The 26,436-nt window shown below is 37.9% G+C and overlaps 1 protein-coding gene across 8 annotated transcripts in view; it reads left to right on the forward strand.

The window, feature by feature from the left end:
• Positions 1 to 26,436, forward strand: part of LOC107757140 (reticulon-1-A-like) — a 28,343-nt gene continuing 1,907 nt past the window's right edge. Inside the window, exons 1-8 of one of the 8 annotated variants that reach the window (XM_016574541.1) lie at positions 1 to 457; positions 7,883 to 8,653; positions 9,061 to 9,957; positions 20,813 to 20,827; positions 24,376 to 24,583; positions 24,675 to 24,813; positions 25,293 to 25,362; positions 25,825 to 25,871. In XM_016574541.1, the coding sequence (XP_016430027.1) occupies positions 271 to 457; positions 7,883 to 8,653; positions 9,061 to 9,957; positions 20,813 to 20,827; positions 24,376 to 24,583; positions 24,675 to 24,813; positions 25,293 to 25,362; positions 25,825 to 25,871 (2,334 nt within the window). In that variant the 5' untranslated portion in view covers positions 1 to 270. Of the gene's footprint in view, positions 458 to 7,882; positions 8,654 to 9,060; positions 9,958 to 14,175; positions 14,505 to 16,155; positions 16,485 to 20,812; positions 20,828 to 24,369; positions 24,584 to 24,674; positions 24,814 to 25,292; positions 25,363 to 25,824; positions 25,872 to 26,436 lie in introns of those variants that run through there. The other 7 variants (XM_016574542.1, XM_016574543.1, XM_016574546.1 and 4 more) reach the window with 7 other exon arrangements.

Genomic DNA, 26,436 nt, shown 5'->3' on the forward strand with positions numbered 1-26,436 from the left:
GGTGGAGGCGCGCGCACACACGGACAGTCCTCTAACCCGGGATGTCGCTCTCCGTCCTAAATCCGTGCCAACCGCGAGCCGCACAGATACAGTGACGTCAGCTCCGAGACACTGAACCAAACACATCGAGCCCACTGGCTCCGCTGCTGCGAGACGGGAAGCATCGGTCAGGCTCGGCCATATTAAGCGTCACATCTTTGAATTTCTTCTGCGATCTCACAGAATCGTTCTAGCTTCGAAACAAACCCCCTGCGTGCGATTACTGTAAGCATGTCCGCCAATTCGAGCGAGGGGCCGGGTTTGGATGGGAAATGGTTCGAGGAGGAGGAGGAGAAGAACGGGATGTTTGGGAGCGCAGGGCCCCGTTTCGACGAGATGCGGGACGACCTGCACGCGCCCAAGCAACAATTCCATCCCTTTGAAGGAAGCGGCGTTGCCATGGAAACTGCATCTACAGGTAAATTTGGGCTTTTTATAATTACGCATTGTGTGTGTTTAGCGGCGACATCCGTGCCGGCGATAAAAGAAGAAGCAAAAGCTGATGATGATGATGAATTGGAGATGAAGAGAGACAGACCAGGCCATGGGTGTGACAGTGCCTGGATGTCTCTGCATACACAGACGCACAGTGCTCCAGGCAACTATGGTAGTTCAAACAACATGATCAAACAAACGACACACACAATAAAACAAACAAAACATTCTTCTGTTACTCTCTAATGGTTTTAGAGTTGAGCAATCATGATGAGAGAACTCTTAGGATCATGATGTGTGTTCATAAAGCCACAATAATGTAATCATAATTTCTTTGTCTTTGTGCTCAGCCTGTCTCACTGCCCTCTTTCTCCTTGGCCTGTCTCACTGTTCTAAATCACAGGGCATGGCTCAATAATTGGGCATTGTCCACCCCTCTAATAAACCTCTTCATGTAGCACAGCGAGGCTATTAACACTTCTCATTATGACAGGTCATCAGCACAACCTTCAAATTCACAGTCAGACTCAACCCAGTCTAATGAGAAAATGTAACTCTTTTACACAATGGCAAACGTTTTTTTTGTAAGGAAAAGGTCTACCCCATACCTGACCTGTCAGTGAGGCGTAAGCAAGCATACGAATTAAGAAAACATTAAATAATTACAAATTGCATTGAGAGTGTGTTGTCAGCCCTCCTGATTCTACCAGCTGTAGTATATTAAGCTTTTTAAAAGACATTCGAATTCACATTAATGTTAGTATTTTAATATAAACTAACTGTAATCTGGTCAGTTATATCTTGTTTGCTGAGTGCACTTAAAAGTGCACTTAGTATTATTTTTTTTTATTTAAAGTTTTAAGAAGAAATAAATGAGTAGCACTTGAAAATGATATCCACTGAAATGACGACTCCAGTAACATCAGTAGCCTAATCTATTTTACATGGAGCACCATCTCAGGGGGGCCACCATGTTGAGATCACATGACCAGCCAAATAGTGCTCATGTTGTCTTGGTAAACGCCTGTTAGTGGACACATTTGCATACTGAATAAATTAATTTTGGCTGACTGTGAACTGCACATTTCTTTACAACCATCGGTAACAAAAGTATTGCTGCTTACATGTCAAACATGACCATATTGGCCAGTGCTAATGCATAAAAATGACTGAGTGTGCCTTAAACTTTTTTAGAGATGAGTATATTAGAAAGTATATTAGAGTTTTCTTGTGTATAGTGTGATTATTAAAACAAAGAGGAGTTGAAGAAAAGACTCGTATTAGTTCGGGATGTCAACATTTATGTTGGGTAAAGTTTGTGTTATTGCCATAAATGATGTTGCTTCAACATTTGAAGCAGTAGCTGTTTTGATGCTATGAACAACATCTGATCAAGAAATGAATATCCTGCATCGTAAAGCTAGAGTTTTTCTCTTTTTTCCCGTGAACTCTTTCTTTCTCAGTATTTCTGAGCTGCTAAACTGAATCCTCACTGACCGTAACAAAAAATAACAGTGAGTTTATTAGATGAGATGGTCTGGCGTTAGCCTGATTCCTAAACCTCAGACAATAATGTGGATTTAGTACCGGACAATAATAAAACATAGAACTATCTTATCAAGAAGGAAGTGTACATGATCGGAGGTTCAGAGGCAGACATCCAAGCACTCACAGTGGTACTTTAATTGTACCACATGCTGCAGCGTTTAATGTGCTTTTAGTGTTTCTATGGATCAATGTGACAGATAAAGTAGTGATGTATCTATAGAAACCCTTTCAGAGTGGAGACGGTGACTACAGCCTATCATGCACATAGCATGTAAAATACATAAGGTGAAATACAGTGACATACTTTCAAACTTTCATACGAAAACCATCGCAGCTCGCTTTCATGGCTTTTTCCTGTTGCTAATTGTCAGTTTTTGCTTCTGCAGGTGCTCCTTGGTCCATTAAGAGGCTGATTGAGCCACCATTATGGCTCAGAGTGCTATTATTAGCTATGGGGAAACTGCATGCACACATACGCCCATGCACAGTCTCTCTCACATGCTCAAATATTCATGAGCCGGGGGCTGAAATCCCTCAGCTCCCCCGTGCACTGGTTAGCTGTAATACACACACACACACACACTTGCACATACACAAAAACACACAAAGTCTTTCCTCCTCTCATGGACACAAGCCCAAATACGAATATTCTCTTAAATGCATTCAAATGCACTCACACAAAGAGTCTTTCTCTCTGTCTTTCACACTCTGGTTATGGTAAGGTTCTTGTTTCTTCCTTTCCTCTCCCTCTCTCTCTCTCTCTCTCTTCCTGTCTTTCATACAATGTCGGTTTGGGCTGTAGTTGGCTCAGTCTTTAGCATTCTCTCTTTTTAAATAAACAGAGGGAGGTCTATTTATAGGCTGAGTAAGAGTGAGCCGTCTTTTTACAGTAGCCAAGCCAGTCAGCTCACGACTTTTTAATAAAAAGACGGGCTGGAAAAAGATCTGTCCACGTGGTGAGCAGCTCAACACAACAGAAATCCTGTAACTCTGATCGTACCATCAGTAACATCACACCCACATGTCAATATGTCCACCATAATCCACTTCTGACTGTCTCTCTCTCCCCAGTTGTCTCTCTCTCTGTCTGCCTGTCTAATATGCTGAAGGGAAAGGCCTAGACGAGGAGGAATGCTGGTGCGTACTGTCTGTCTGCATTCACAAAGTCACTCGGGCATGAGAGAGAGAGGCCGAGTGAGATCAACAAACAGTGCTGGGTGTATGTGAAAAGACCGTTCCTTCTGTCACTTTCAGCCAAAGGCGGTCAGCATGCAAGGACCACTCGAATAGAGCACAACACTAGGGGCCTCTGTAGAGAAATTGATTGTATAAACCTTTCCAGACAGACCTACTTAGAATTTTGAGGTTGTAAAATGGTGGAAGACAAGTCAGCGTGACTTCAGCTTAATTCTAAAATAATGTTGTTTTTTTCTATCATAACTAGAAAATCTATCATTTACTTACCCTCATGTCATTCTAAACCTGTATGACTTTATTTATTCTACAGAACACAAAAGAAGTCCAAACAACATTGGACCCCAATTAGTCCATATTTCTTTGTATGGACAACAAAACACAGTCATTTTTCACAATATCTCTTCTATTCCATAGAAGAAAGAAAGTCATGCAGGGTCAGTAAATTAGGAAATTTTCAGGGTCAGTAAATTTTTTTTTAGCTTACTATCCCCTTAATTTCTGACAAAGAACTACACTACCCATAATCCTCCAACAATCAGAGAAGTCACTGTTACCATGGAAATGTGAGTCTTGCCAAAAGAGCTCAGCAGTGTCCGCCTACTCCCAGCAAGCATTGCAAATAACGTGATCGAGTCACTGGCTGAATTCAGAGTATCATACTATTCTTACTATATAAAGATATTGTAAATGGTAAATTTAGGATGCTATACCGAATTCAGCCACACCCATAAAACAAATTTTGTCTTGGTCAAATAACTTTTTAACTTGTGGCCATTTTGAACCTGTATGACTTTATTTATTCTACAGAACACAAAAGAAGTCCAAACAACATTGGACCCCAATTAGTCCATATTTCTTTGTATGGACAACAAAACACAGTCATTTTTCACAATATCTCTTCTATTCCACAGAAGAAAGAAAGTCATGCAGGGTCAGTAAATTTCATTTTTTTTTAGCTTACTATCCCCTTAATTTCTGGCAAAGAACTACACTACCCATAATCCTCCAACAATCAGAGAAGTCACTGTTACCATGGAAATGTGAGTCTTGCCAAAAGAGCTCAGCAGTGTCCGCCTACTCCCAGCAAGCATTGCAAATAACGTGATCGAGTCACTGGCTGAATTCAGAGTATCATACTATTCTTACTATATAAAGATATTGTAAATGGTAAATTTAGGATGCTATACCGAATTCAGCCACACCCATAAAACAAATTTTGTCTTGGTCAAATAACTTTTTAACTTGTGGCCATTTTGGTCTGTAGCTTAGAATTCTGTATTGAAGAAAATATCTATGGCAGAAATTAATATGAAAAATACCAGACTCAGAGTTGCTGAAAAACGGGCAGTCACTGTTTGGTGTTGGCAAGACATACACATTTTTCTGATATTCACACATTTAGTACTCCAACAAGAATGGAGAAGGCAACTCTTTAATGCACTTTTCAGTGTAAAAAAATCTATTAAAGTTGGTGGAGGAAGCCTGATAAATATTGATAATAAATGTAATACTGAAAAGGATCTTTTTATGAAACTGTTTGGTCTGACTGTTTTTCCCAATATTTGTATGTGCGATATATTTTTATATTTTAGTATTGGGTCGTTAGCAACATACTAATGGCAATGCCAATTATTTTTATATTTTTGGTTTTCATTTGAATTTTAGTTTATGATCTGATTATTTTATGTGTGTTTGCTTTGTTTTGTTTTTTAAAATATTTCTATTTAGCTATTTATTTTTAATTCACTTAGTTTTTAATTCACTTTGTCACAAGGCAGCATTTCTAATGGTCATTTAAATTGTTTATGTTTTTCATCTAATATTTATATTTTATTTCAGCTTTATTTCAATTACCAAAGACGATTTGTAATATGTTTAGTTTTATTTTAGTCAACAATAACAACACTGCTATGCTGCCTTAGAAGACAGCTGTCTGTATAAGCTGTAGACGGCAAGATGCCATGATAGGTTTTGGAATCACATCATTCATTTCCCCAAAATGCATTTGGTCATTGATCCATTACGATGTTACCGTAAATTTTAGCAGAGGCTGATGTGCATGTGTTATTGGAGATGTAGCAGTCACAGGCTTCCTTGTCCAACCTTCATTAATCCTCTTAAGACTCAACTGATTTCACAGAGACCGAGCAGATGTTTCCAACTGTGTCTCAGAGGGCTGTGTAGTGTTCACCGTACCCAACCGGTCTGAATGTCACTACATGATCAAACTTCCTAATCTGCTTTTCCTCTCAGTCCAGTGGGAATCAGATTTACATCACGTCTGGAAAAAGAATCGACTTTCATGTTGATTCTCTGCATAGATTCTTGTTCAGCTTGATTACTTTGTGTCTTTCTCTGTGTAGGACTGTGTCTTTGTCTATTATTATCACATTTGTGAGTGCAGATGCCCAAATATACTCTAAATTACTCTAAAACTAGTGTTATATAATCTTCTAACATATTTTATGTATTATTGCCATTAGTGAATTCTACAGAATAAATGCAAATAAACTTTAAACTAAAAATTATATTAAATTATAATTAACCCATCCATTCTTTCTTTTAATGCAACAGCTGCTGCCCAAAGTATTCACAATCGCATGGACACAAACACATACTGTAAATAACATACAACCACAAAATAAAAAGGAGTACAGAGAACAACGCACAGAGTCATAGACTCATGAAGATGCCCAAAAAGGCTTTGACAGATGTGCTTTTAAAATGGCCTTAAATTTCAGTAGTGACTTTACTGACCTAATGGAAAGAGGGAGATCATTCCAAAGTTTAGGTCCAACACAAGAAAAAGCTCTGTTGTTTGTATTTTGTTCTGACAACACAGAGAATATTTAGATTTTCGGATCTCAAAGATCTAGAAGGATTATAAAATGGTAACATTAGAAATATAAGAAGGGGCAAAATTATGTAGCGTCTTGAAAACGAGAAACAGGATCTTATAGTTAATTCTATATCGAAGAGGCAACCATTTCAGCGATTTTAAAAGCAGTGTAACTGATTCAAATATCTTGGCTGACTTGAGCATTCTGGCAGCAGCATTTTGTGCTCCTTGGACATCACAACAGAACAGAGTAAAGCCATAATTGTCATAATGTTAAAGGAGTAGGGTTAGTTTTGTTTGTGTGTGTGTGTGTGTGTTCCTACTTAACCATATTTTGGGGACAAATTGGAAGTGAGCAAAACCTGATTCATAATGTTAAAGGAGTAGGGTTAGTTTTGTTTGTGTGTGTGTGTGTGTGTGTGTTCCTACTTAACCATATTTTGGGGACAAATTGGAAGTGAGCAAAACCTGACAAAGTCACCAAAAACCTCCCTATGAGGACGTCCTTATTTATAAAACTGTGTTTTGCAATTTGTAAACATACTGCAGGATACAAGGGAGATGAATTGATTAGAGATTTATCAGAAGATAAAGAGATGGCATCAAATACAGCATTTTACATTACATTATGCCATGTGATACTGTATATAGAGGCATTACCATGGTAAAGACTGCACATAACTCACCTTTCATCTGAAAATTTCAGCTACAGCATAGATTCAGTCATATGGCACAGTGAGGACATTTACTGCATTGACAGTAAACTAGCACAAAACCTTATGGCCATGTCACACCTTCATCACACCTTTTGATACAATAACTCACAGGATAAATATTTTTACAAACATGGATTTTATGTGAGTTATGCAAGTTAGGTCATGTAAGTGTATTTTGTAACATGACAATTATTGCCTGTATTACTGTAAATATTTCAGCAACAAAGGTAATTTGAAACATGTACCTTGCATTGTTTGCTCTTCAATGAACTGATTGTTAAAAGTACTAAATTGAAAGAAGATCACACTGTTGTGTTTTGGTGATTAAATCAAATGTTCTCAATATTTATTACAATAATCTTATGTTTTATAATAAACAATGATTATGTTGGTTGAAAACATGTATAATTGTAATGAAAGCATGAGATCAGTTTTGATTGACAGAATGACTAGCGATGTCACAAGTGTGATCAGTTTGGATTTTTGTACTAAAGACGGGCTCAGACTACAGGAGTTTTAAAATCCTAAAGCCACTTACTGATTTCTAGGGCCAATCACAATGACCTCAGTTTTATCATCATTTAATTTCAAAAAGTTTGCAGCCATCCAGGCTTTGATGTCTTGTAGACAGGCCAGTAAATTATCGATAATGTTCATGTTTGGAAGATAGATCTGAGTGTCATCCGCATAACAGTGGAAGGATACATTGTATTTTCGAAAAATGGATCCTAAAGGTAACATGTAAAGAGAAAATAATATTGGAACGTAATTTAGATCTGAATAGGTACTTACTACAAATAAGCTCTGAATTTCTGAATTTGTATCTTTGAATGCACATTATCAAATGAACAAACAATATTATTTTAGTATGGTGTTTTGTGTGCATCAGCACAGAAATACACACATTCAAGAACCAATAATGAAAACAAACACCATGAAAATCATTTTTACTTGCAATCTTTATTACAAAAAAAAAAAAGAATAACCAGTTTTCTGTTTTCATATTTTTTCACCCATTGATTTTCATTACTTATCTCTCTTTCTCTCTCTCTCTCTCTCTCTCTTTCTCTCTCTCTCTCTCTCTCTCTCTCTCTCTCTCTCTCTCTAGGTGACTCACTGTCTGACATGTTTATGAAGTCATCATCAGGAGAGGGTGATCTGTACACCTCTCTCCTTTCCTCAAAATCCTCCTCCAATCCTTTCAATGATGGCGCCTCTCTCTTCTCCACTGAGGGCAACCGCTCTCCACCTGCTCCCACTGGGACCGACTCCGGCATCGGCATGACCCCAGGTGACCCCTCAGACCATCAGACGACCCTGCAGGGTTCACACAAGACTGACCATTACAGCTACATGGACATGGGGGATGACCTCTGTGATTTTGGTAGTGTGGGCAATACCAAGAACAAGCAGCAGCCTCCCATGTCTGGCTATGGAGATGACGAAGACGATGAAGAAGATGAAGATGACATTCAGGATTTCAAGCCTAAGATTCACGAAAAGGAATCCAGCCATGACCCCTTCGATCTGGGTCGCTATTTGGAAAAGAGTCCTCTTGGATCTGAAGATACAGGGGTGAAGAGTCCGGGATCAGCCGGTGGGCAGCACGCATTTCCGTACGTGGAGGATCCTTCAGATGAAGAGATGGCAGATTACCGATCTTACCATAGGATGGAAACGCCACAGAGTGCCAGTCCTGTAAAGATCACGGTTACAACAGAGTCCCAGCCAGTGAAAGTGTCTCCACAAGGGGGCATGTCCGAGAGAGAGAGCATGCTCAGTTTCGGTCAGCAGGGTCTTCCCATAGTAACACTGTCAGAACCAGAGGATGATAGTGCAGCCTCCTCAGCTAACCACTCCCCTAACCACTCCCCTACAGGTAGATCCCTCCCACTTGTGATGCACTTGCTGCACCATTCAGAACTGAATTCAGAATGCCTTCTATTTTCAAGTAGATGGATAGACAGACAGACAGACAGACAGACAGACAGAAAAAACACACATCCGTAGGGTTATTGTCTTGCTTTTAATACCAACTAATAGACAAATATTTATTTATATAAATATTTATATTTTATTTAGTTAAGTAAACTGATTATTACAGGCAGAAAAATACTGATCCATAGTCTTGATCTTATTGTCTTGCCACTAATACCTAATCATTTAAATCATTTAAAATGTTGCTATTTATTTGAGTGCATAATTAAGAATTATATGTTATAATCTTTCTCTCATATTTTAGGCTTTTTACAGTTCTGACATTTCCATTACTTTCCTCTTTTCCAGGTCGAGAGTCTCCATCTGATGTGCTGTTCCAGCCTGCAGGAATTAAGTCTGTGAGCTCCACTCAAGATTCCAGTGGCATCAGCTCTCATCCCAGTCTTCCTGAAGCCAAGGACATCAAGAGTTCAGCCAAACCCTCGTCCCCATGGGCTCAAGACCTTCAAGGCAGTGGAGATGAGTCTGGAGATTCAGAAATTGAGCAAGTGACCGAAGAATCTGATTCGCCAATATATGACCTGACATCTAAGACCCCGCCCGTAAAAGGCGGATTCAGCCAAGTAAGCAACCCGTTTGAGCAGACCAGCTACACATCTGCCACTGATAATGCTAGTAACCCATTTGACAAGCCACAAACCAACAAGGTCAGTGCTAGTAACCCATTTGACTTGTCTGGGGGTACCAAGGGGGGCTTTGGTCAATCCAGCAATCCACCAATCTACAGTCTGCTAAGAGAGGAAAGGGAGGCGGAACTTGACAGCGACCTGCTAATCGAATCAGCTTCTGAGGAGAGTCCCAAGAGGGAGCAGGAATATTCCGCCCCAAAACCTCCTGAAATATCTTCTCCCCTGACCACAGGCGTCACATCTTCTAAGCCCATTACGACTTCCTGCGCCACAGCCTCTCCCTTCATCGACCCCCCAGCTAGCACCTTGAAAGAAACAGAGAAAGAAAAAGAGAAGGAAAAAGAGAAAGCAGCACCTGTTGAGAAGCCCAAGCCACAACCAGAGGACAGCTGGTCCACCAAACCCAGGCCTGCAGTAATGGGAACGTTTACAGCGACTCCGGAGCAGCATTCCAGTCAGGAGAAGGAGAATAAAAGCAAAAGCAGTATTGTGAGTTCCACTACAGAGAAAGAGGCTGATCTGTTCTTGTTCCTTCAAAGCATCAACAGACAGAAAGGTAAGAGGAATTGCTGTTATTCTTCCTACAAGCAACATTATTTTTAACTAAAACTGAAAGTAATTAAAAAGCATTTTTGTTAATTGAAATAAAGTGGAAATAAAAGAAAATTTAAATATTAGATGAAAAATGTTAACTTAAGTTAATTAGAAAAATATATATAAAAAGGACACTTAAAACTTAAACTAAAATTAATATGAAAAGTGAAAATATAAAAATAAAAAAATAAAAATATTAATAAGTAATAAAATAGTATGTAAATACTAATAAACAGTTTTAGAAAGTGTTTGCATTATAAGAGAAACTTGCTCATTAATGTGAGTCAAACTGCCTTTGGGGAGTAAATTAAATGGAAGAACTAGAACATGATTGTTTAAATCAAATTGTAAAAACTATTTACCCTTAGAAGTTTATCCAGGATGCCTAAGGTATTTCTTTTGGGAACATTTATGTGAGTTTTTCCTCATATTAAGCCACCAAAATGAAAATTCAAGGGGAAAATCACTTTGGCTCTACTTTGCATTTAGTGACAGGTAAAATTACTGTCATAAAAACATTTTTTTTTTTAAATAACACAGTGATGAAATTAATAGATAATACAGTTTTATGTAAGAAATATTTATGGACTGTAACTTTTTTTCAATTAGACGGTACACAAAATTAATTTTAAATCCTAACATAGATTTGTAAGCAAGTCTGTTTTTAGTGCAACAGCCAGAGTGTTCAGGACTAGAGCAGTGGTTCTCAACCAGGGCTCAGCAAACTTCCAATTAAACTTAATTAAAATGCTGAAAATACACACACACACACACACACAAATTCAGATGTAAACTGACATATTTCTTTTCCCCCTTAATAACTATTATTTCTATTGAAAAACACACAGAATCAGAATCTTGAATCTTATAGAATCACAAAATAAATTATGTTTAATTAACTTAATATATTAACATTCCCAGTGGCAACAAGCAAAATGTCAGAGGAAATATCTCTAATAGCCATAGGGGACTTTGGAATATTGTGTTGGACAAAGGGGAGTCAAAAAGGTTGAGAGCCACTGCTCTAGATGATTACAGGTTTGGAACCCAGCTAACATTAGTGCTGTGATGCAGAGAACATCCACTGCCTGACAGCTTTGATGAGAGGTGGTGAGTGACATGAACTGATGAAGTGATGGTGTGGGAGTACCAGCTCATCTCCTGTTTATCACCAAATGGCATCTCAAAGCATATTCAAAACAAACGCTATTTTAAATAGATGCTATGATCATAGCAGCTTTAACGCAAAACAAGTTAACTTAATAATCAGTAGTTTACTCAATGTAGATCATTCAGAATTTATGTATTAATAGTATTATCTAATTAGCATGATCTTTTGAGTGCTTTTTTTTGTCATGCCAGACAAAAGGCAAAAGTCATATTTCACATGGGTGTTGAATATGAGTTTGCAGTCTGTTTTGAATGTGAAGAAATAAAAAACACGAGCCACAAAATAATGGCAAGAAATGTATTTCTGTTGGGTTGTGTACTAGTTCAGATTCACAAACAAATGACTCTTATGAGCCGTCTCTTTTTAGTGAATCAAACACATACAGTATGGCACAGATAGTGTATAGCCTGACCCCCAAAATGAATGACACTTGTATTTCAAAACAACAAGTTATAGTCTGAATCAATCAGAAACGCTGTATGATTTACAGCATAAGAGACCATTTCTGTAATTTGTTATCAAAGCAAACCTTATTTTTTATTGTATTGAACCCAAAATATTCATTTAAATCATGAGTATCCAGGATTTCCTTTGTAATCCAGCTCACTGATCTCATTCTTTATCATCTGTTCTTTGAACGTGTAGTCATGCCACTTCATAATTCTACAATGCTCAGAGGATGTAGTGCTGAGGAGATTATTGTCACAGCTGGTGTTTTCCATAAAAGTTTATGCTTATGTTGCAAGGACTACTTTGATTCAATGGTGGAGAGTCTTGAGAGACACTGACTGTGTCTGAAAGCACAAAAAAACAGCCTTTATGTAAGGCATTAAAGAACATCCAACTTTTCGTGCAACATCCTGTCTACTAAGATGCCTTCATCTGTTATTATTTTGAAAGCAGCATAGATTTATGATTCGATGCATATGATTTGGAGTAAATTAATTCATAAATGTAAAAATTTCTAGCAATAAATGCACATTTTAGTCATTAAATGCTTTTTTATGACTAAAGCTCACTTGAATTTATTTTAGATAATTAAACATGACATCATGGTCCCTTGAAAGCTGGTATGAAATCAGTTTCATTGTGAAGTACCTTCATGCTGCTTGTGAAGTCATTTGACTCACAAGGCACACAGCCACAGACAGATCCACTCTATTCGGGGTCGATTGAGGCTGAATTAAGGGGATAATCTCCCTCTAGTGGTGGGTTTAAACAACTGCACTGTGGCTTATTTACATAACTTCACAATAACACAGAAACTGCAAAAAAGCTCAAGTAATGGTGTACACTGACCCAAAAGATATCGAAGATCTTTCAAATTGGGCAGGTCATTATTTTTTAAACCCTTTATGATTTAAGTTAAGGTTGCACATTTAAACAACATTTAAATGGAAAAGTACTGATGTTGCTCATTAAAAATAAATCTTCTGTACTGGAATTCTTTATTTGCACATTCATAGCAGGAGTGAGATGATATTCTGCTGTGTTAATGAAACTGTTGACTCCAGAACCAGAACACAGCTCTAAACATGCTCATCTCTGAAGTCAGTCCACCTTTCAGTGTTTACGTGAACCTGAGTGCCATGAAATTGTGACAGCTGTGGGAGAAATTAACATTTGAACATATGAACTGTTTTGGATTAAGTGGTTCTCACTAGAGAAGCAGACTCTCTTGTTGTAAACAGTATTTTTATATAATTCTGTTTTAAAATGGGGACAGTGCAGATATGATGCTTCAAGCACTGTGAAATGATTTTATTCATTTTTCTGAAGGAACAGCAGTTGATTATATATTAATTAATTTGCTATTTTGCTTCCTTTATTCATTATTTTCTAATATTACAAAATTGCAAGCAGCTATAGATAAACTGACAGGTAGGCTGTATGTAAGTCTAATGTTGTGAATTGCATTTTAACAGACATATATTCCATTCATTGTCTGGTGATTGAAACTGAAGGTTCTAGAATGTAAGAAAAAGAGGTCAACGCCTTTTCAGTAGCGCTACCGTAGATCACCTGCAGAGGGCGATAGAGACCGGCGGTTTATGGACACAGCTTTTGGTTTTTATAAATGAAAAAAAATCATTAAAACATTACCAACAGATCACAGTAGTGATAAAGTATATCTTCATGTGAACAGTTCGGGTGTTTCTTATGTCGTGGTATTAAAACATTAAAACAACAACGCTCTACATCACACATTTCTGAGACAATCTGGATCAGCACAGATCAGCCTGTTGCCATAGTAACACGGGCGAGCGGGAGCTTAAGCTGTTACCGTGGTGAGCCCTTAGAGAGAAGATGCTGAGGGAAACAGAAGAAGATGATGAAAATTAATAAGCCAAGACTGAAATAATCGAATACCAGTCCTACTCACACGTACCGACGCATGAAAGCATGCACAAGTACGCATGCATTTACTGGGTTGGCTCTTGCTGTTGAAATATCTTAGAACAGACAGTGGGTTTATTTATTCAGAAATATTATGTTGCAAAATCATCATCATCATCATTATGATTAGTTAACAACATAAAACTACTACATTAATTTACAAACAACTGTGAAGCGTCGAAACATGAATGTTTATTTAAATATTAAAATATTGAGCTGTTTCTCTCTCTCTCTCTCTCTCTCTCTCTATATATATATATATATCCCATAGAATATTTATTTTTATTTAATTATATTGCTTTATTCTTTTGCTTTTTGTTTCTCTGCAATGAGAATATTTTACTATAATTTTCTCTATAATTTTGAATAAATATTTGTTACTCAGTGTGTAAGGATATATTTTCAAATATGTTAGCCTGCTATTCTGTTAAAGTCTGAATGCAATAAAATAAAAAAGCAAGATGATATATATATATATATACAGCAGACTCCGCCCATTTTGTGCCGACAACAGTGCCAATAAGGTCACATGACCTTGCTTATGTTTATGTATTAGCTTTGTTAGATGGGGTGGGGCCTCTGTGATCTGAATCCCCCCCATCACGCCCCGGGCGTTGCATATGGTACGATCCGCTCTCTGCGGTGGAGGCTGCAGTGTTTACGGTTTCATCCAGCAGAGCAGCGCCTCTCCCTCACTTTCTCTCGTTCCGTCTGTCTGTCCGTTTCCTCACTAAGTAGCGGTAGCTTGTCTCTCCTCTGCTCTCTTCTCTCTTTTCTGGCCATTCATGCTGTTCGGACGTGTGAGATAGTGGGTCTCGGGAAGACATAAGATCTGCGAAAGGGAAAAGAGAAAGACGACAGCAGCGAGAGAAACGTCAGAGGACGGGAAGACATGGATAAAGGGAAGAAAGAGTGCAACTGGAGCAGCTGGAGAGGGCAGGGTACAGATTTCGTGTTTGTCTGTATAAAAACTGTATTTTATGGTATTCATTTCACAGCACCGTATTGTTCCTGTGTATTTTATGCTGTGTATTTGAGCGTGTATTAGGTTTTGCGTTTTACGTGAAGCCTGCGCTGGTGGGACAAAGAGAAGAGGGGAGAGGCAGCTGTTTTGGGATGAGGGGTGGCAGGTGGTCCGTCTGCTTCATAGTAATGCTGATATGGTAACCCCGCTGTGGTTTCATGGCTCCGGTTGCCATGAAACAGACTTCAGACAGTTTTTATCTTCAATCGCGGTTACAACAGCGCTGGATGAGGCTGTCGCTATGGCAACCAGGTCACACCCATCCTGATTACATCATTCTCTTCAACAGGCATCCATGATACCTGGAGACGGAAAGAGGGCGGGCATGGAAGACTAAGAAATTGTGAGCTAGGCTATATTAATTAATTTGCTATTTTGCTTCCTTTATTCATTATTTTCTAATATTACAAAATTGCAAGCAGCTATAGATAAACTGACAGGTAGGCTGTATGTAAGTCTAATGTTGTGAATTGCATTTTAACAGACATATATTCCATTCATTGTCTGGTGATTGAAACTGAAGGTTCTAGAATGTAAGAAAAAGAGGTCAACGCCTTTTCAGTAGCGCTACCGTAGATCACCTGCAGAGGGCGATAGAGACCGGCGGTTTATGGACACAGCTTTTGGTTTTTATAAATGAAAAAAAATCATTAAAACATTACCAACAGATCACAGTAGTGATAAAGTATATCTTCATGTGAACAGTTCGGGTGTTTCTTATGTCGTGGTATTAAAACATTAAAACAACAACGCTCTACATCACACATTTCTGAGACAATCTGGATCAGCACAGATCAGCCTGTTGCCATAGTAACACGGGCGAGCGGGAGCTTAAGCTGTTACCGTGGTGAGCCCTTAGAGAGAAGATGCTGAGGGAAACAGAAGAAGATGATGAAAATGAATAAGCCAAGACTGAAATAATCGAATACCAGTCCTACTCACACGTACCGACGCATGAAAGCATGCACAAGTACGCATGCATTTACTGGGTTGGCTCTTGCTGTTGAAATATCTTAGAACAGACAGTGGGTTTATTTATTCAGAAATATTATGTTGCAAAATCATCATCATCATCATTATGATTAGTTAACAACATAAAACTACTACATTAATTTACAAACAACTGTGAAGCGTCGAAACATGAATGTTTATTTAAATATTAAAATATTGAGCTGTTTCTCTCTCTCTCTCTCTCTCTCTCTCTATATATATATATATATCCCATAGAATATTTATTTTTATTTAATTATATTGCTTTATTCTTTTGCTTTTTGTTTCTCTGCAATGAGAATATTTTACTATAATTTTCTCTATAATTTTGAATAAATATTTGTTACTCAGTGTGTAAGGATATATTTTCAAATATGTTAGCCTGCTATTCTGTTAAAGTCTGAATGCAATAAAATAAAAAAGCAAGATGATATATATATATATATACAGCAGACTCCGCCCATTTTGTGCCGACAACAGTGCCAATAAGGTCACATGACCTTGCTTATGTTTATGTATTAGCTTTGTTAGATGGGGTGGGGCCTCTGTGATCTGAATCCCCCCCATCACGCCCCGGGCGTTGCATATGGTACGATCCGCTCTCTGCGGTGGAGGCTGCAGTGTTTACGGTTTCATCCAGCAGAGCAGCGCCTCTCCCTCACTTTCTCTCGTTCCGTCTGTCTGTCCGTTTCCTCACTAAGTAGCGGTAGCTTGTCTCTCCTCTGCTCTCTTCTCTCTTTTCTGGCCATTCATGCTGTTCGGACGTGTGAGATAGTGGGTCTCGGGAAGACATAAGATCTGCGAAAGGGAAAAGAGAAAGACGACAGCAGCGAGAGAAACGTCAGAGGACGGGAAGACATGGATAAAGGGAAGAAAGAGTGCAACTGGAGCAGCTGGAGAGGGCAGGGTACAGATTTCGTGTTTGTCTGTATAAAAACTGTATTTTATGGTATTCATTTCACAGCACCGTATTGTTCCTGTGTATTTTATGCTGTGTATTTGAGCGTGTATTAGGTTTTGCGTTTTACGTGAAGCCTGCGCTGGTGGGACAAAGAGAAGAGGGGAGAGGCAGCTGTTTTGGGATGAGGGGTGGCAGGTGGTCCGTCTGCTTCATAGTAATGCTGATATGGTAACCCCGCTGTGGTTTCATGGCTCCGGTTGCCATGAAACAGACTTCAGACAGTTTTTATCTTCAATCGCGGTTACAACAGCGCTGGATGAGGCTGTCGCTATGGCAACCAGGTCACACCCATCCTGATTACATCATTCTCTTCAACAGGCATCCATGATACCTGGAGACGGAAAGAGGGCGGGCATGGAAGACTAAGAAATTGTGAGCTAGGCAATTTTTAAAAGAGAAACAAACAGAAAAATGGTTCTCTAGGCTATTCTAGTACAATGGCAGGCGCATTTTAAATGTCCACCTAGGTCAATGATGTTGGGAGGGAGTGCAGACACTCCATTTATAGAGACTGCATTGTGTTCAGTCTGTGTTTGTAAAGCTACAGTATTTGTGTATGGCTGTTTGCTGAAACTACTGTCTGTAACTAGATGAAAAATTCACAACATTATGACTGGCCTGACAGTATTCTCAGTATAAGGCATTCTTAATGGTTTCTAGGATGTTGCTAGAGTATTCTGGGTAGTTGTTTTGGCATGAAAAAGGGGTCCACATGACGGTTTCTATTATATTTTGTTGCCTAGATATGTGTAGGGCCTTTTAAATGTATTTTTTACCATTGATGCATAGTAAATGTATCTTAAATCCATTCCTAGCATTATGCGTTTAAACGATTTAGAAATTCTACTCATGATCGTTTAACAACACAAACATACATTTTTACTCAGTTTGTCTCTATGCTATTTGTATGACATCACATTTTCCCTGCATTATGGTATGACATCACTATGAAATGATTTCTTGTTTGTTGATGATTCATAACAAACCCTCTAGAGTCTAGACCCCTCTTACTGCATTCTCATACACACAGAGACATGCATAAAGTAGCCTAACACATAAATAAATAAAACATACAGTGCTGTATTTCTAAACCACTCACATGCCTGAAGACGGTGTTTTATTTGAACTCATCCATATACATTTGTCTGTATTAGGAAATTAAGTAATTAAATAAAAGTAAGTACATAAAATAATTGTTCTAATGTGCTAATTATTGGATAAAGCAACAGGGTTTCTAAAGTCAGGACAGAATATTCTTCCTGATTACACTTTACAAAAGCAAGTATAGTATATGTAAATTTTATATTAACATATATTACCTCCAGATTTCAATTATGTTTGTATCGTTTGGTGGGGCTGGATTCCATTTCCTGTTTAGCTCTGGAATTTGCAGGCTTGTGTGTGTGTTGTATGGGGTCTTGATTATGCACAATGTATGAGTACCAGGATTGTGATCGCAGTAACTCTGGCATCTGGGTCACCTATTTTTGAAATTTTTGTGTCAGCAGCCCAGATCATTAACCAATAAGCTACCACCAACCCTAATTAAAATTTAAACTGGCACAAAATGTGACAAAAAAGCACAGTTCATGTGAATTCAATGAAGACAAAGGCACTGATAACGAAGAATCGACCAAAAACAGAAAATTCTGTCATAATTTACTCACCTTTATGTTGCTCTAAACCTGCATGACATTCTTACTTCTTTAGAGCATAAAAGAAGGTATTTTCCGATTTTTTTGTTGTTGTCAATACTGTGGAAGTCAATGGTAACCAAAATGTTGGTTTCCAGCATTCTGCATAATATCTTATTTTGTGTTCTGCAAAATAAAGAAAGACATACAGATGATGACATGAGTAAATGATGACAGAATTTTTTATTTTCAACTAGAGGTCGACCGATTGATCGGCAGCCGATTGATTGGCCGATTTTTGGCATTTTTTAATTAATCAGCATCTTGTACCCTGCAATAATAATTTACTCAAACTAGGGTTAGAGTAAGGGGGGGGTTAGGTGTGTGCCTGAAGCGTGAAACCGTTATACGGAGCCACTAAAAGGTTAGCCGCTTGCTAGCGGTAGCCTGTTGCATTACAGTACATGAAAGTTCACTTATCACATACACAGAGTAAGGAAAAATGTCTGATAGGACGATGGCGAATGATTTGCAGATCCTGAGCACCAATGACAAACGTCTAATCTTGTCAAATGTGTAGTAAGTACTGCCGCTCCATAGTATAGAGTCCTTGTGATCGCGAATCTCAAAAGTGAAAGTAAAATGAGAGCCTATCGAAAGCGGTTTCAATAGCAGCTCCCTGATGCTCGCAATTTATATACAATCTCCTATACTTACCCAACGATATAATTCCGAGAAAAAGTATTGAAACATTTTTTTATCCTTCCATCTCGTAGGCTATTTATTCCCATTAGGGTTTCCGTAGTACACTTCATTTCCTTTCCGAACACAGAATTGGGATGCGGCGGATTGCGGGAGAGAGAGGGGGGGGGGGCATCACGATGTCAGCTTAACATCGTGATGTCTGTCAGCCATGGCATCGATGGCATCATCTATCGGCCCATCCCTAACTCAAACTCACTTTTATGAGATGAAGAAAAATTAAAAAATTAAATCAGCCAAACATGTAGGCATCATATATCAAAAATATATCAAAAATTGGCATCATATATCGGCCATCGGCTGCCCTGATTTCTAAATATCGGCATCGGCCAGTGAAAAACCCATATCGGTCGACCTCTATTTTTAACTGTGGTGGAAAGGTAAACAAGGACAGACACTGAGTGAAAATGTACATGGAAAGTCAAAAATAAAGTGGGCTTGGGCATTGTGAGTGTCGGAAGTGCAGAGAAGGTTTTAATGCAGTCACACATGCTCCCTTCCTGGTCCAGGATGCGTTTCATAGCTTTGTGTACTAGCTTAGCATATTGCTAACTGATTAAGACAATCTTTTTATGATACATTACAACAAGATATCTAGTTGTTCAGCCATTTTGAATGAACATTCAGGCTTTCAGTCCCAACAGAGGACTCACTTTTTCAGCTGCATTGGTTCCAGAAGTATGTTTCCCATTCATTTTTCCCTTAGGGATTTTTAAAAAGTCTTTGATTAAAAGTTAAAAGCCATAAATCAACCAAACAGCAACAAGGTGAATCACAATATTACAAACTTTGATTTGAAGGAAAAAACTATTTTAAAATAAAAAGACAAAGGTACAAGACTATGGACTGTGTAACAGCTTTAATGAACTACAATTCCATGGAGCATTGCAAATATAATTAACATAAATACGAATTGCGAATGTAATTGAAATAAATACGAAATATATGGAGAAATATTGGTTTAAAGATGTTGATTGCGTATATAGAAACAACATATTTTACGACAGTTGCAAAATATGCATATATATATAAATATTTAAGTAATTTACAGTGTTTCATGGGAGTGCTTTAAGTTTTGCAACTTGCTTTGATTTTATGATTTGGTGCAAGTTTTTTTGCAGAACCATGGGTAATGTAGTTTTTCACCTGGATTTGTTCTGTTGAACACATTTATTTAAAAAATAAGTTGAAATAATGCAAGCTAGTGGCTTCAACAAAAGCATATGCCATTGATTAACAACTTTATGGCTAGTTTAAGCTTTATAAGTTATCGTTAAACATTGATTCTGCTATGAAGAAAATGAATGTGATTTTTACTTCCGGAATTCAACTGCTGCACTCCATACAGGGCATTGCCCTTGGCAGTGACCTTTCACTCAGGAAGTGAATGGTTGGATATAATGTTAGACTGGCTGTCAAGCTGGATGTGCATCTCTGATGCTATAATTACACTCCGACATTTAAACACCAGCACACACGCACACAATTACCCCCCACCATTACCTTTTTATTTTAAGCTGGCCCCCTAAGCAATGTGTGTAAGGGAAACTGGAACACTGTATCTATAGCAACCACTGCTGCCCCCTTTCTTTCTCTTCTCACACACACTTGCCACATAGGACATATGAAACAAGGTGGATTAATTAGGTTCTGCGAAAGAGTCACACATAATTTTCATTTTTTATTGTGTTTGTGTTTTAGTCTGGGCTATTTGTCGCCCTGTATGCTGTATTAATATGTGTGTGTGTGAGAGTGTGTCCATTATTAGCCAATGGTAGTATGAGCTGGTCCCTCTCCCTCTTATTCTCTGCCTTTCTCTCTCTCCTTTTGTGTGCGCTCCCACTCACTGTCTCTCTCTCTTTTTCTTGCTGTCTGCAGTCATGGGTGGTTCAGGTCAGTAGCTCTCTCTGTCTTCTATTAGCTTTGGCGTTTTAGCATCAAAAATCAGGGATCTCAAAGACTATTTTTTATAATGATAGAATTAATTACAGATGTCACTGGTTTTGTTGGAAAACTGAATTTAGTGGTGTTTTAGTGTCCATATGTGATTTTAGAGCCCATGTTAGGTCACATAACCACTGGATATCCTTAAACACTAGTATTATACTAGTCTACATTAGTTAAGTAATATTTAAAGGTGTGTGTAAGGAGAAAGAGTGCGATCGTTGCTGCTTTTAGTCTTTAATTCTATTTAGAGAGTCAGTTAGCAGAGGGATTTACCAGAGCAGGAAAGTTTCATCAGAGGTAATAGTTTAATAATTATGTTTTTTTGTATTTTTTGTTTTACATTATTATTGATGAGAGACAATCAGATGTTATTAAGAATAATTGACAGTGTATTCAACTCTCAGTGAAACGATCAGTCGAATCTGAAGCCTGCACTTCATCTTGGAATCGAGCAAAATCGCGAGATAAAAATGGCAGATATTTCTGCCCTCCTCTAAGCTCTGCCAGGCTAAATTTAGCCCAGTGGGACTGATGGGAGAATCACACAGGGGACTACAGATGTTGTGCACACGCTAGAGTGTGACAGACCAGCTTCTGTGAGTGTGTAACAGTTTCTTCTGAAGCCGCAACAAAAGGTGTAAAAATACAGGTGTTAAAAAAGGAAACACACATAAGTTACAGGGAGCTCTCGCTTGCCGCAGAGACTGAAGAGATGATTCAGAGATCTCAAACTGCTGGTTCTCATGGCAACACGTTCTACTTGTGTTGTCTTTGTGATATTTGGGCAAAGATGGAAAGGTGAATGTGTTTGCTTCCAGCAGTTAGAGAAGAAAGATCTGGTTTTCTTAAATACCTGCTTGAAACCTGTCCACCATATCAAGCATTACACCTGCTCGGTAATGAATATCCGAGTGCTTTGAACTTTGATAAGAAGAAGAAATGTTTCTTGAGCAGCAAATCAGCTATTAGAATAATTTCTATAGGATCATGTGACACTGAAGACTGGAGTAATGACTGCTGAAAATTCAGCTTCATCATCACAGGATTAAATTACATTTTAAATATATTAAAAAGGAAAACATTTTAAACTCGAATAATATTGTACAATATTACAGTATTTACTTTGTTTTTAAATAAATGCAGCCTTTATGGGCATAAGAGGCTTCTTTCAAAAACATTTACAATTCTTAAAGATCCAAAACAGTTAAACAGCAGTGTATTTGTACTATAGCATAGCTAGAACTCTATATTGACCAATCAGCATTCAGGACTATAACGATTACTGCATTGCTACTTCCCTGCTAAATACTGTACGAAAAAGAAGCACATTAAATGAGTAGTACAAGACGTTATTTCTTCAGATTCAGTCAGAATCACATCAATAGCAAATACAAGCTCCAGAATGTTTCGCGTTTCTGTGGAAGGATTGGCTCTTAGAACAGGAGCATTGTGTTCTGACCCATAACAAAAGTTACATTTGGTTGTTAAGTGTGCTTGGTTTTAATCTGTTTAATGCATATACTGCATGCTCACAAAACACTTTCCTAATGAAGCTGTACTTTGTAAATGACTTGCTCCTAGAGAACGGAGGGACTAATTTGTAGGTTTGAATGGTAGTTGTACAGTTTCCTATCTGGATGATTGTGAGATGCATGTCAGGGCCGGTAACCAAAAGGTTTGAACCCTGCAAGGGGTGATCCTTGAGCAAGACACTTAACATTAGGTTGCTCCAAGTTACCACTGTAACTTAAGATGGTACACATCTGTAGTGACGGTGTAGAAATAAATTCATCTCCCTTATGTAGAGTGATGATAATTTCACTAGGTTTCGCCATTTTACATGGATATACTCTACCACATGCCAAACTAAACCTGCAATTTAAAAGTTGTAACCTTCATGCACCTCTCCGTTTCACTGCTATAATTCTAAAAGTTTACGTTAGTATGGTGAAGGCTCATAGCTCACTGTGTGTGTGGTCATTATATTACAGCGCTTCTGATAACATGACTATTTGTACTGTCTTACCCAACAGCAATAATTAACCCAGTACAGTGTATGTGTGCACACAGATGGTTAGGGTTAGATAAGTTGACAACAGGTGCTGTGAGAGGTAGACAGGTGTGAACTGATGGCCTCAAGGTTATTTTCTCTTCATGGAAAATGCATGATGAATACAGTCAAGCAAAAACTTGAAAAGAGAATTTCAAAATTGATTTCCAGACCTGTAAAAGTCACAATTATGGAAATGAATAAAACTAATGGAAATTTCTGATAGAGTTTGGATTCTATTGTCGCCTTCTGGCTTGCTTGGTTGGGTTCTGAGAGACACTTAACTGTAAGTAATGTATCTGTATGACCACACTGACTGACAAAACCTGTACTGAATTAAGCTGGATGATGGCATTATTGTTTTCTGTAGAGCTGCTTAATAGCTGAATCACATTTTGCAACATTGACACAAATTGAACATAAACTGATTTTAGATGTATAACAACATTGCCACCTATTGTAGAACTGCTCATAGCTGATCGATTAGCTTCACACTGTTATTGATCTGAACTAACTTAAGCTAAATAATGACACTATTGTATTTGAGAGCTGCTTTACAGCAGAATCTGAACTGTCTCCTAAGCAGAGTTTTCATAATTGCTTATGTTTATCTCTTTGAACCCTCTTTGACACAATCTGTATTGTATAAAGCACTATAGAAATAAAGGTGTCTAAAATGAGCGACCACGTGCCCAAGGTTAGTAATTTGCAGAAAACATGCCCATATATCGCCATAAGGACTTTCCGCACAACCTTTCCTTTACAGCCTTTCGTCTCCAAAGACACTCTTGCCAGAGAGCATTTGATTCTCAAGCAATTCCACTTGTGCCATCCTTGAAACCAGTTCAAACACAGTTATCAACTTTTATACAGACCCAGATTAGCCAGTTATACATATCAAAATTTTTATGCAAAGGAACCTTGCAGCTCGAGCAATGACGCACATTTTCTCACTCTTTTACTATGATGAAATATATTAAGATGAAATATTTATGTATAAAATGTTATCTTATCATGTTTATAAAGCCACCCAGAGTATGTGTTTCTACATTTTTTCGTAATTTAGAAACATTTTTGTACTAAGGTTTTTGATTAATCATGATCTATGAAAATGTTCGTAGGCATATTTCACGTACAGTTAGTGAATAAGACCCACTGTGTTATTTTCTTTTAGATGAATTAATGACCAATGCTGCTACTACATAGTAAGTGTAACAAATACTAAACAGCTGCTAATTTGAGATGGCTATGTAAACAATGTTTTACAGAGCAGAATTACTGAACTAAAATAGAACAAGAGAGACTTGCAACCTGTGATTGTGTAGATTTGATGCTGACCAATCAGGTTCATGCTGTAATTTCTTATTGTAAGATTTGTGTACTTAAGAAGTGACATGGTTCTTGTCCTGATCACTTTCCTATTTGTTTTTGTCCCTCTGTTCAGTGGTAGATCTGTTACATTGGCGGGATTTAAAGCAGTCTGGACTGGTTTTCGGCAGCGTGTTGCTGCTGCTGTTCTCTTTAACCCAGTTCAGCGTGGTGAGTGTTATAGCATATCTCGCTCTGGCTGTCCTCTCCGCCACCATCAGTTTCCGAGTCTACAAATCAGTCCTGCAGGCAGTGCAAAAAACCGACGAGGGCCACCCCTTCAAGTTAGTCCAACGCTCAGTTTATGTCTTTCGCTTCTGTACGTATTGAGCAATGAATCTGTTCATTCACTCTCATGGCTTCTCTCTTTTTTAGGGCTTATCTAGAGGTGGAGATCGCTCTCTCTGCAGATCAGATCATTAAGTATGTGGATAAGACTCAGCTGTACATCAACTCCACCATGAAGGAGCTTCGCAGGCTGTTCCTGGTTCAGGATATGGTTGACTCCATAAAGGTGAAAACACGCTAGCTGATGAACATTTCATTCCCTAATTTTCTATGATACTATTGCAATTTCAATTTGAAAGCCAAACTCGAGATAAGCTTTAGTATTAATGGTGCACTCACTAATTTTGTTCCACTGGTTGATACAACAGTGGTCTTGGACTTCATACTGAAACCTATTGGCATGGAGTGTTGAACAAAAGATAATTTCAGTTACAGTTGCCTTGGTAGAAATAACTGTTTTTGGAACCAATAATTTTCGAGCTTGCATTCAGCTCATCATGTGATCTCAAACCATGAGTGGCGCCCACCCAATGTAGAATAAAACAGCAGTGATATGACTACAGTCATCATCTCATGTAGGTTTACATAATTTGTTAAGATATTTAAGTGCTGTTCATTTTGTTAGACAGTGGGAAAAGTTACTGAGTGCTCCTGTAAAGGATTTAAAAGCTGTGAAGATAATTTGACATATATGTGTGTGTTTAGTTTGCAGTGTTGATGTGGTTGTTGACCTATGTTGGAGCTCTGTTTAATGGCCTGACCTTGTTGATTCTGGGTAAGAAAACAGCACAAACATAGACTACCATTCAAAAGTTTAGGGTCGGTAAGATTTTAAAATTATTCGTAAAAAAAAGTCCCTTAGCATCACCAAGGCTGCATTTATTTGTTCAAATATACAGAGAAAAAAAACAGTAATATTGGGAAATAGAGCTGGTTAATGTCTTGGAATTTTAAATGAAAAGTTTGATGAGCTTTCTCCTATATCAGTGCTGATTCTTAGTGAAGACATTATTTTTTAAGAAATGTTCAGCAGTTTCTATTGTGTTGTGTGTTTGCTGTCTGATTTCCTTCCATATCTTAAGTACACACTCAATAATTCCATGTCACAAACACACACACTCCTGTAGGTCAGGGTGTGATAACCTCAAACAACTGTAATCAAATGACACCACACAGCATTCTGGGAGAGCAGCTCAGTTGTCCTGACTGTATCTCTCCTTGATCTTTCTCTCTTTAGTGGTGGTTTCCATGTTTAGTGTGCCAGTGGTTTACGAGAAGTACCAGGTAATGTTTTCCCAGTCCCCACAATTATCTTTTTTTAAGGTTCATGTTTTGCCACATTATCAGAACCTAGGATGTCGATTCCTATACCAGTGAAATTTCATGATGCTCAATACCAATTTTGAGCAATAACTAATATGCTATTAAACATACACCTTTATTTTATTTTTTAAAAAGTTGCATTAAATGAAAACTTTTGAAATTATTCTTTTAATTCTGAATTAAGTAAACGATTCAATTCATTATTCAAGTACAGTTAGTTAAAAAAAGAAACAAATAAAAGTAGTGAATTATGAAAGCTTGTCTCCACCACAGGAATAATTTAAAAAAATATTTTTTTTCTCTCACAATTATTTTCTCACAATTCAGAATTGATATAAACTTATATAGATATAAACTCAGAATTCAGAGGAAAAAAGTCAGAATTGTGTGATAGAAACTCGAAATGTTGACCTTTTCTCAGAATTCTGAGTTTATATCTTGCAATTCTTTTTGTTTCTTCTAGAGAATAAAAAGGTAATCTGAATTGTGACCTACAAATTTGCTGTTACCTTTTTTTTTTTTTTTA

Source organism: Sinocyclocheilus rhinocerous, unplaced genomic scaffold (genome assembly GCF_001515625.1).
Source record: "Sinocyclocheilus rhinocerous isolate Xijiao unplaced genomic scaffold, SAMN03320098_v1.1 scaffold503, whole genome shotgun sequence".
Classification (NCBI taxonomy): Eukaryota; Metazoa; Chordata; class Actinopteri; order Cypriniformes; family Cyprinidae; genus Sinocyclocheilus; species Sinocyclocheilus rhinocerous.